At 44.9% G+C, this 11,649-nt stretch overlaps 1 protein-coding gene across 1 annotated transcript; it reads left to right on the top strand.

Annotated features, from left to right (window-relative positions):
- Window positions 1–706: 706 nt before the first annotated feature.
- LOC148420551 (uncharacterized) lies at window positions 707–11,196 on the top strand. Its single transcript, XM_088422017.1, has 12 exons — window positions 707–860; window positions 954–2,368; window positions 2,495–5,834; window positions 6,017–6,107; window positions 6,204–6,385; window positions 6,471–6,579; window positions 6,655–6,745; window positions 6,929–7,117; window positions 7,255–7,352; window positions 7,434–7,486; window positions 7,559–7,682; window positions 7,752–11,196. Exons 1-3 carry the CDS (start codon window positions 707–709, stop codon window positions 5,291–5,293), a joined length of 4,368 nt encoding a protein of 1,455 aa, XP_088278143.1. The 3' UTR covers window positions 5,294–5,834; window positions 6,017–6,107; window positions 6,204–6,385; window positions 6,471–6,579; window positions 6,655–6,745; window positions 6,929–7,117; window positions 7,255–7,352; window positions 7,434–7,486; window positions 7,559–7,682; window positions 7,752–11,196.
- The last annotated feature ends 453 nt before the right edge of the window (window positions 11,197–11,649 follow it).

Here is an 11,649-nt window from a genome sequence, read left to right as displayed (position 1 = left end):
TTGTGAAATCACTAAATCTGTGGAGCTCTTCAAAAGGCAAATTACATTTGGACCCACTTTTGTCTGCACTGTTTGTCACCGAGCATTATTCGCGAACCAAGTGCGCATTTGTCGGCGTCGCTCTTTTGAGAAAAACAAACATGTTGTCGAAAGCTGCCTCACGGGAAAATTTCTTCATATTTGTCACCGTGAATGTGATCCATCGTGCAAAGTACCAGAGGAAAGAAAACAAGAGTGGATTTGTCACACTTGCTTCGCACATCTCAAAAGTGGCAAAATGCCAGCGCTAGCAGTCGCTAACAATCTCCAACTGGCAGATATTCCGAATGAACTTTGCGGGTTGAACATATTGGAGAGGCATCTCATATCAAAGTATGTAGTTTTCGCCAAAATTTTTCCTCTTCCAAAAGGTCAGCAACGAGCCATTCGTGGAAATGTTGTGTGTGTTCCATCGGAAGTACAAGAGACAGTCAACGTCTTGCCACGACCCAGGAGAGAATCCCAAGTTTTGCGAGTGAAGCTGAAGCGACGGCTTTGCTACAAAGGTCACCAGGTATTTCAAACTGTCACTTGGCCTAACCTAATACGTGCTCTGATTAAACTGAAGCAGGTCCATCCACAGTACAGCGACATAATCATTCGCGACGACCCTGACTTTTGTGACCCGACGCGCACCGACGATGAAAGTAGCTCTTCTGAAGACGAAATGAATACGAGTGACTTTGATGAGGAAGATCTGGTCCAGATAAACAAATTTGAGAGTGATGCTCTCCGAGAAACAAACGATGACAAAGACAATGGCGAGCGTGACGAACCGCAGCAACGTGCCCAAAATGAGCAAGAAGCAGATGAACCCAGTGGTGGCGTAATATTTGAATCATGTCTCCAACCTAACGATGTATCGAAAGAAATTATGAGTTTCACTGAGGGAATTTACTCCGTTGCTCCCGCAGAAAGGAATAGCCCGGTAAGCTTTTTCAAGACTCCCAAACTTGAGGCCATGGCTTTTCCGGTCCAGTTCCCGACCGGGGAAAACACTCTCGATGAAGAGAGGGAGATTAAACTCACGCCGAGCAAGTATTTCAAAGCCCGACTGTCCTGCGTGGATGAACGTTTTGCCAGAGATGCTAACTACTTGTTCTTTGCTCAGTTTGTGACTGAAATCCACCAGGCCACATCAAGCATAAGAATACAGCTACGCAAAGGTAAACCTTTTACAAGAGACGGTCGACGAATAAACAATGCTATGTTGCAGGATAAACTGGAAGTTGAAAAACTGATACACAGCAAAGACGCCGTCCGCTTCATGGTGCCGTTAAGGGGCACCCCGGCCTATTGGGAGAAATGTCTCAAGGACCTTTTTGCCATGATTCGGCAGCTAGGCACACCCACGTTCTTCTGCACGTTCTCGGCTGCCGAAATGCGTTGGGAAGAAGTCATCACCGCCATCAAAGCGCAGCAAGGTGAACGGGTGATTTTCGCCGACCTCGACTGGGCCGCAAAGTGCGAAATTCTCCGCAGCAATCCGGTGACGACGATGCGCATGTTTGACAAACGTGTGGAAGCTCTGTTTAGAGACCTGCTCCTTTCTCCGGCGCGACCTGTCGGAAAAGTGGTCGATTACTTTTACAGATTGGAGTTTCAGCACAGAGGAAGTCCGCACATCCATTGCCTCATTTGGGTTGAAGGCGCCCCCGTTTTTGAGGAGGCCTCAGACCAAGAGATCTGCGATTTCGTGTCGCGCTACGTTTCCTCCGAGCTGCCCGATCCGGAAAAGGAACCCGAACTCCATCGGAAAGTCACAGAGGTTCAGATGCACAGTAAGTCTCATTCAAAGACGTGCGTCAAAGCACCCGGCGCGCAGTGCCGTTTCGGTTTCCCCAAACTGCCGTGCGAGAGAACCATGATCATGAGACGTGAAGAGTGCGATGGAGAAAATCCAGAGAAGGAGAAGCGGTCGGCGCCAAACCCCAAGCTTGCAGATTTGCAAAATTTGCTGAACGAACCGGAAACGGCCTCTCTGACTTTGCCGCAGCTACTGGCTAAGTGCCAGCTCACCGATGACGAGTACATGGAATGTTTGTACTCGATTGCCGCAAAGACCTCTGTCGTGCTCAAGCGAGAGCCCAAAGACTGCTGGGTGAACAACTACAATCGACATCTGCTTCTTGCTTGGGACGCGAATATGGACATTCAGTACATTCTGAACGCTTATTCCTGCGTTACCTACATCTGCAGCTACATCAGCAAAGCTGAACACGGCCTGAGCCAGTACCTGAAATCGGTGATCGAGAACTCCCGCTGCGAAAATGTCAACGAGAGCGACGAGATGAAACAAATCATGCAAGCGTACTCCAAGAAAAGAGAGGTGAGCGCGCAAGAGTGCGTCGCGCGCGTATGCGCCCTACACATGAAGCAAGCGTCCCGCAGTGTGGTTTTTGTACAAACCAGTGACAATGCGCTGAAAATGAGTTATCCCCTCTCGTACCTCGAGGGCAAAACGCACGAGTCCGTCGAAGTGTGGATGAGCGGCTTGCCGGAAAAGTATAAATGCAGACCTCAAACGGAGGAATTCGAAGCAATGTGCTTGGCCGATTTTGCCTCGACCTGCAGAATCGTGTACGGCAAACAAGCGAAAGGCACAAATGTTTTCCCCCTGCTGAACGACATGGGGTATGTCCAAAAAAGGATAGGTAAACACGCCGTCATCAAATACTGTAAATTCTCGCAGGAAAAAAATCCAGAGGAATTTTACTGCACGTTGCTCAAGCTCTACCTGCCCCATCGTGCCGACTGCCAGTTGAAGTCCAGCCACTATCCTACGTACAAGTTGTTTCACGACCATGCCTTTGTACAGTTGCCGGCCGCCGAGCACCCAGAGGCCGTTGTGCAAATTGTCGACCGGAACAGAGAGAAGTATGAGAAGCACAGCAGAGATGTTGACGACGCCATCCGAGAGGTGGAGGAAGGCGGCATCATCTTGAACGAGTGGTGTCAGCTAGCGCCGGAAAGCGAACTGCAAAGACTCGAGTGCATCGAGGAACTCGCCGCAAGAGATGATCCCGGCGACGCTGTGGAAGAAAACGTACCAGACTACAACGTCAGGTCCAAGGTACCGGAAATGTCCATCGCGACGGAAGCCGCTCTCATCGATCCGGCCCTATTGCGAGACATGTATCGGAACCTTAACCGGAAGCAAGCGTGTGCCTTCTACCTGGTCAGAGATTGGTGCATACGACGCGTGTCTGGCTTAAAACCGCGTCAGTTCTTCTATTACGTCAACGGCGGCGCCGGAACGGGGAAGTCACATTTAATTAAATGCGTTCACGCAGAGGCTACAAAAATACTGCGCAGACTGCCGCGCCTTGCTGAGGAAGCGGACATTTCCAAACAGACGGTAATTCTCGCAGCCTTCACCGGCACCGCGGCCTTCAACATTTCAGGTACGACTTTGCACTGCCTACTGAAACTGCCGAGAAGCCTCAAACCCCCGTATCGCGGCCTGGGCAACAAACTGGACGAAGTGAGAGCGGAGCTATCGCTCGCCGAAATCCTCATCATCGACGAGATCTCCATGGTGTCGAAAGACCTCTTTGCGTATGTCGACGCCAGGTTGAAGCAAATCAAAGGAATCAATTTACCGTTTGGCGGCATGTCCGTTATCGCCGTCGGGGATTTCTATCAGCTCCCTCCGGTGAGACAGTCCAAACCTTTGTGTGTTTACGATCCCACCAGGCTGGACCTTTGGCGCGACAGCTTCGAAATGATAACGCTGACCGAAATCATGAGGCAGAAGGATGACGTTCCGTTCGCCGAACTGTTGAACCGACTTCGCGTCAAGGAGAAGTCCCACGAGCTGTCGGAAGTGGACAGAGCTTTGCTGGCTACGACCTACGCCGCTCCGGAGAACCGCCCGAAGGATGTTCTGCATGTTTTCGCCACCAACAAGCAGGTCAATGACCATAACAGTCAGATGCTGAATCTGCTTCACGATGAAATTGTGACCATCGACGCAGACGACTACAAGAAAGACCAAAGGACTGGCAGAATGGCGAGACAAGCCGTCCCCGTCCAAGGGGCAAAGAACGAGTTGCCGGACTCGATAAAGGTGGCCGTCGGCGCTCGGGTTATGGTAACCCGCAATATCGATGTGCAGGCGGGTTTGTGCAACGGTTCCTTTGCAAGAGTTGTCAAATTGGTGCATTATGCCGACGGTGCACGCGTTCAGAAACTTGGGCTGGAGCTTGAAGCTGCGAAAAATGCGGGTGCTGCTGCTAACACCGTTTACATCGCCAGGCAAGAGGAGAAGTTAAAACGGCCAGGAGTGGTGCGTTTGCAGTTCCCCATCAAGCTCGCGTTCGCCTGCACGATCCACAAAGTCCAAGGTATGACCACATCCGAAGCGGTGGTGTCGCTGGAAGGCATCTTTGAGCACGGCATGGCGTACGTCGCCCTGAGCCGAGTGACGTCTCTCCGCGGGCTCTGTGTGCTGCATATGGACGAGAAAAGGATCCACGCCAACCCAGAAATAACGGCCGCTCTAGCCGAGATGACGGACGCGTCTTTGGACCACGTGATGCCGCTCCTTCACGTTATGCCCACTCTAGATCCGACCGACAACCTGGTCGTTGTCCATCACAACACCGAAGGGCTGCGTTGTCATGCGCGGGATATCAAATGTCACCACGAGCTGCACTTTGCTGACGTTTTGTGCTTGACAGAAACACACCTCCAGGGGTCGGCGGATACTGGAAATGCCGTCTTGGAAGGCTACACGGCGTTCCGCCGGAACCGGAGCGTCTCACATTCAAATTGTCCCGACTTGGCGACGAAACGTGGCGGCGGCGTAGGTATTTGGGTGAAAGAACGCATTCCGGCACACGAAACGATCTACATCCAGGGCGTCACCGATATCGAATTTGTCGTGGTCAAACTTGAACCTCCCGTCGATATGTTCATCGCTGCTGTGTACAGGCCTCCGGGACAGAGTCTGCGCTCTTTTTTGCCAAACTTGGAAAGTTTGTTGTACTCTCTGGAGGTGATGGACCATCATCAGATCCTGGTATGCGGAGATTTCAATGAAGATGCGCTGTCAGACTCACACAAGCCCATTATGGAACTGTTTGTCTCTAAGGGTTACACACAGCTCATAAATACGAGTACCACTGACAAGAACACACTGCTTGACCTCATTTTTGTCTCCCGACCTCAGTGCGCAGTTCATTCAGGTGTCCTGCGAACATACTACAGCTATCACAATCCTGTCTTCTGTGTTTTACACACTGAAAGGTGAGTCATGTCCAATTAGCACATTAAGAGTTGTCCCTGTCGTGTTATGGAGCCCTAATGTTAACCTGTGATGGAATGAAATCCGGGGTGATGATGGTCACGCGTGTGTGTGAGAAGGTGAGTAGGAGGTGAGTCAAGTTTCGAGACAACGAAAAAAATAATAATAAATGGAGGATGGAGTGTCAAGTCGATGGGAGGGAGTGGTGGAATGATATGTTGACATGCGATGGGTTGAAATCTGCGGTCAAGGTGGATTTAGCATGTGTGTGAGGTGAGCGGAAGGTGAGGAGGTGAGAGACAAAACGCAAAAGAGAAAGTATAAAGATTTCTGCGGACGGAGGGTCAAGTTGATGGGAGGGTTTAGTGGTATTATCACCTTTTGGTTTGTTTGCCAGCATGAGGTGAGAGCAGAAAACAGACAAGGTAAGTAGGTCACTATAATATATCTTTTTGTCGATTGTAAGTGATATAATTTTACTCTCTCTACTTAAAACAGGTCTGTCATTATGGAGAGATGGTTGTTCATCTCAGAATGGAGTGCATCGGTATGTGTCTACTGATTGATTGTACGTCGGCGACATAATCTTATGTCATGCCGTTGCAAAAAACGAAATGGTTAGGAAATTTAAATATAACTATAAAGTTAGACAGAGCCAAAACCTATCTGGGTTCTGCAGCAGCACGGAAATATTCACTCAGCAGTCCTGTATTCCCCTTTTTCTCACAGAGTAGAAGAGTGGCTGCCCAGATGCTCACATCATGGAGCGCTGACTTGAAAACCTAGGTGGCAGCCATGCAGGGCTTTTCTTCATTCCAGTGTAAGTTACCGTGAACTATGTCAGTTAAACCCAATTGTAGGTATGCCCAACTTTTGGATTATCGTCCTCACCGCCATCTATTTTGTTATTTTGTAGATCTAAGTGGTTCACATGTTGCCCGTGGCTCCACATGTTCCATTTGTCCAAAGGAGAGCCGGAAGCTCGCCAACGATTTTGAAGACACATCATCATGCTCGACCATTGACAGTTTCCCTCTTGTCTAAACCAAGTCTGTTTTCTGCTCTCTTCAGACTGTCTTCTTTTATTGGTAGGAAAAGGTAAGTTGCTCGTCATCCTTTGTAATAGCTCATCATCCTTTGTAAAGTCAGTCAAAATAGATTTTGTCTCATATATTTTTAACAGGTTATTTGTTCAGGAGAACGAGCCGTCTGTATCAGAACAGAAGCCGCACATATGACTTTACCGCCATGCCATTAAAGGGAATTAAATTTTAAAGATATTGCAATTTATTGTAAGACCACGCCAAGTCTATTAATATGTTTTATGTATTTCCACTTAACAGTTCTGTCTCCCCCTTTTTTCACAGAGTAAAATAATGGGTGCCCAAAAACATACATCGTGGATCACTGCCTTGAAAACCAGGGTGACGGACAATCAGGACTTCTCTTCTTTCTGGTGTAAGTTGCCGTGAACTATGTCATTTAACGCTTTCTGTGCCATGGATGATATTTCTCCTCTTAAAATAGTAATAATGATAATAAATATTAACGTGTAATATACGTCAATCAAAAGTGAAAATATGCAGATCTTTATCAGCTTTTGTTGCCACCCCCTTAATGTATTGTGCTCCATTTTTGTAGTCCAATGTTGTCCACTTGTTGCTTGTGGATCCACATGTTGCATTCATCCAAAGAACAACTGGAACGTCACCACCGTGCAAGGTGTTTGATCAGACATCATCAGGCTTGTCCAGTGGCATTTTCTTTCTGGATTAAACCAAGTCTGTTTTCTGCTCTCTTCAAGACATTTTCTTTTTTTGGTCGGCAAGGGTAAGTAGCTCATCATTAAACCTATCTTCTTTTGTAAAGGCGGTAAAAGTAATTTTTGTCCCATCTATTATTTTTCCTGACCGATGTTGTCCATCTGTTGCCTGTGGCTCCGCATGTCGCATTCATCCAAAGAACAGCTGCAAGCTTGCCACCAAGTAGATGAGCCATTGTATTGCTTGGTCAAGGATCTGTCTTCATCTGGAACAAACCAATTCTGCTTTCTCCTCTCTTCAAGGTAAGCAGGTCATCATTAAACTGATCTTTCTTCCTGAAGCCAGTGAAAGTTGTGTATATATTTTCTTTCTACTTTTATCAGGCTCTTTGTTCAGGAGCAAGAGAGGTTCGGAGCAGAATCACAGGAACACATATGTGAGTGTTTTCTGTTCATGTCACTCTACTTGATTGGGCATGAGTGTGATATACTAATTTGCTGTACTATAGAAAATGAAAAGATGATGATGTCAGCATCATGTAATCCTGGTTCGGTGAAGAAGTAAAAGAAAGCAGGTGCCACAACACGAAGACCGCAGACAACCAAGCGCTCGCCACTTTTGCGGATTACTTTGTAAGTAGCCAATTAGAGTAGCCAAGTTGCCATTAACCGGTGTTTTAAAAGCAGCATTATCTTTTCCAGCTTTCGTCCTCACCGCCCTCTTCACGTTTTCATCATGCGACTTGCTGATGAGTTTATAAAGTCCTTGACACCATTCTATCCTTAGGATGCAATTCATTTTTCTGTTCTTGCACTGTTGTTCATGCATTGAAAAGAACAGTCCTAGTCCCCCGATCCAACCTACATGATACGTATCCGTAGATACGTTTTTGCCATCATCCGTGTGCTCTACAAAGGTTGCTGTATGAAATACCTATTCAGTCATGCATTTGTTTACATAAGTTTGTATGTACCACACTCATGATTTTACGTTGAATCTCTGAGATCAAACAAGCATTCTGAGAGGCACATTTTCTTCAATTTGTCATTGCCTGTGTCAACGTTTACTCTAGCAAATCCGATCCATCCATTCATCCATTATCTGTCGGCGCGCTAAAATGCTGGTGCCTATCCTAGCTGTCTTCAGGCAGTGGGTGTGGGACACGCTCAACTGTTTGCCAGCCAATCCCAGCCCTTGCAAATTATGGAATGAGAACAAATCTGCTCCAAAATCCAACCACTGCCGTTGACACAGACAATGTTGCGTGTAACATGTTAATATTGTATTCCATAACATAAATACAATCTCTCACTCTGACACATTCAAGCTATAAGTAGTGCATCACATCACTAAACAATGAATGTTTGTTCATGTCTCGTTTTTCAATGGTTTACACTTTCAATTTTTGCCAAGCTTGTTTGATCTTAGAGATTTGTTTCTAGTCATTTAATTTTGTTTTGTTTATTTAAGTCTTTGTGCACCTGTTCACCGGCTATTATATCAATTCTTTTTTTAGGAAATCTTAAAGCGGTTATTATGAGATGACCTTTAGTATTTCCACTGTATGATACACCCTCAGCTAAAACATCGTAATGGACTCTATGACGGAGCACTTCCGATTTAGGTTTAAGGTGGCATTTAAATGTACAGTCACAAAACGAAAACACGTTTAGAAGACAAAAATCAATTGCACACCGTTTCTGCTGTTTTCAAGCCTGTTCTACCAACCATTTCCCTGATTCTTCTTAGTATTATTTTTCAGCTATCGCCAACGTTCAGTTCAGAATCAATCAGTTTTGCATGCATTACATCTTAATGATGCCAGTATACTTGAGTCCTTTACAGTTGAAAAATGAAAGTGTCATACAGTGGAAACAACTGTTGATGCTTTCAGACCAGATTTGTCTCCAATCACTTAATTTTTAATTATTACTCTGTGCATCTACTCATATACGCAATATCAAATTCTTCATCGTAAAAAATTTACTGCAGTTAGGATGATGACTTTCCACTGTATCATACTCCCTCGACTAAAACACTGTAACGGACTAAGATGCAGCACTTATATCGTAGGTGTAAAAATTATAATATTTAAATGTGTAGTCATTCAACAGGAAACTCCTTGAAACTACAGAAAACAAGACACTGCACACCGTCACTGTTTTTAAGGATATTCTACCAACCAGTTTCTTTCAAAGCTTCTTCGCAATGATTTTTCAGCCTTTATATCAAACATCCAGTTCAGCGTCACTCAGCCCTACTTTGATTAAGGTTTTAAGCAGCCAGCATACTCGAGTGCCTCATAGTTAAAAATAAATAAATAAAATGTGTCATCCAGTGGAAACACATTTGCTGCTATAGGACGAAAATTCTTGTTCATTTATTTAATATTTATTTGCATTTCTTATCTATTCATCAATTATTTTATCCTTGTTTCTTTATGAAGACATTTCAGCACAGTTTGTGTGATGGAATTCTATCTTTCCACTGTATGACACCACCTAAAACACTGAAATGGACTCTATGATGCAGCACTTCTGTTATATGTGCAAGGTGGCATTTCAGTGCATAGTCACAAAACGGGTTATACGACACTAAAAAACAACAAACATATTGTACACTTTTTCCCACTGTGTTCAAACATATTCTACCAATCAATATTGCTCCAGTAATTACTTTTCAAATTGCATATACAGCATCCAATTCAACACCATTCAGTGTTACATCGATTATGCTGCCAGTATACTTGAGTGTTTTACAGTAAAAAAAAAAGTGTCATACCTTTGGTGTTATACGGCCAGGTTTTTAAATGCCGCAAAGACATTGCGTTCCCTCGGGATTTTCTTAAGGTATCAAATTTCAGAGATGTTTTTTCCATTCTGCTTCTACCTGATGTATTTCAGACAAAGTGCTCTGTTACTTTAGTTCAACAGAAAATAGAATCAAAATGAATCACGCCTTTTGAATTCCCCCTTGCCCTCTTCAAACCTGGTAAGGCAACCTGTTGCAACACCTGGACTGCTCACACTCATCTACTACAAGGACCTTGGATGAAGCAGTCAGTACGACTGGGACCTCTAATCTTTTCCTCTTGAGTACTGAGCGGTGACTGTATGTTGCACTCAAAGCTCTGCAGTCTACTCACATTACAGCGCACAACTCTCGCAACACTTTTGTGAAGTAATGCACTTGCAATGTAACTAATTCACATCATACCTCTGACAATATATGGCACTCTGATAAACAAACGTGTGTACCTGTGCGTAAACATCATTTTGTCCACAGTCGGCTTGACAACCTTTTGTTGAAAAAACTCATGCTTTGGGTTTGAAATGTGGGAAAACAAGTGAAAAACAAAACAAAAAAAGGTACTACGATGACAAAGCAAGAAAAAGAACAGCAGATGAAACGCTTCCTTCCATCCATTCTTCAATTTTCACAAGCGCCACAGGCTTCCTATTGTGGCCACTAAGCGCAACCAATGAGCACATGGCTAATTAATATGGTAATTTGTTGACATGTTAGGAACGCCTACTGCTCTCCAGGAAAACAATACGTAATTGGCTAATTAATATTGTGATTTATCGCGTGGAGCGGTGAAGCTAATGATCCCTACGTATTGGTATCGTGTCCCTTGCCCGATTTGAATGCAACCAAAAGCAAGTCATCTCAACTTGGACGAATGTAGCCTGGTACGCAACCAGCTTCTTTATCCCACTACACGGGAAGCAAACTGTCAGCGCACAGTGGTGTAGTGGAGTGCATATTAAGTATACACACTTCTATGCAGAATAAGTATTGCGTATACCCACTTCTCATCTCTCCTGATGGGCACCTTTCAGTAATATCCGATTGCCTCTTTTCTCTCAAGAATTGCTAGAATCGAAACAATCTGTACCCCCCCCCCCCTCCCATAGAATTTGAAGTTTGCCAAACATGGCATGATCCTACTGCTAGTTGACAGTTTGCTTCATCGCTACTAAATGCGGGGAACTCACTGTTATGCCATGTCCATGTCCATCCTAGTACGTGTTTTATGTTTTTTGTGCCTTCCTAGTCAGTCATAAATGTTTTTTTTTGTTTTGTTTTTTTTTGCCATTGAACACTGTCTTTTTTTTCCAATTCATAAATATTTTTAAATAAAGTCATACTACACGGTCTGATCTCGGCTATATTACATCCATTTTTATTGGGGTTAAGCCATCAGCTTCTTTATCCCACATTACGGGAAGTGAATGTCCGCGCACAGTGGAGTGTGTATTAAGTATACCCACTAACGTGTATAATAAGTATTGCGCATACCCACTTCTAATCTCTCCCGATGGGCACTTTTCAGGAATATCCAACTGTCCGATTGCCTCTTTTCCCCCGAGAATGGCTCGAATCCATTCGAGGAAGTTTGATCCGTCAGCCGCATAAACCAATTTTTGACGCACGGATATGTGTTCCTATTTTACAATAATCGCGATAGCGCGTTAGCTGAGGTTGCTACGGCATTATTTTCAATAAAAGAAGCAGTCAGACTAACCAATGCCCAAGTCCATCCTTGTTCGCACACATGCAGGAATATTACTAAAATCGAGTATCGTCTAAAGGTTA

This window comes from Hippichthys cyanospilos, chromosome 8 (genome assembly GCF_059441005.1).
Source record: "Hippichthys cyanospilos isolate Australia breed blue-spotted pipefish chromosome 8, RoL_Hcya_1.0, whole genome shotgun sequence".
Lineage (NCBI taxonomy): Eukaryota > Metazoa > Chordata > Actinopteri > Syngnathiformes > Syngnathidae > Hippichthys > Hippichthys cyanospilos.
Note: the sequence above shows the minus strand (reverse complement) of the source record. Positions and strands in the feature narration are given on the sequence as shown.

What these genes read in the sequence shown, in the direction of transcription:
- LOC148420551 (XM_088422017.1), top strand. Translation starts at nt 707, where the DNA reads ATGAATACGAGTGACTTTGATGAGGAAGATCTGGTCCAGATAAACAAA. An exon ending in AGAAGCAGATGAACCCAGTG is followed by an intron (nt 861 to 953) that starts GTGGCGTAATAT and finishes TTGCTCCCGCAG; the next exon opens with AAAGGAATAGCCCGGTAAGC. An exon ending in CGTACTCCAAGAAAAGAGAG is followed by an intron (nt 2,369 to 2,494) that starts GTGAGCGCGCAA and finishes TCGTACCTCGAG; the next exon opens with GGCAAAACGCACGAGTCCGT.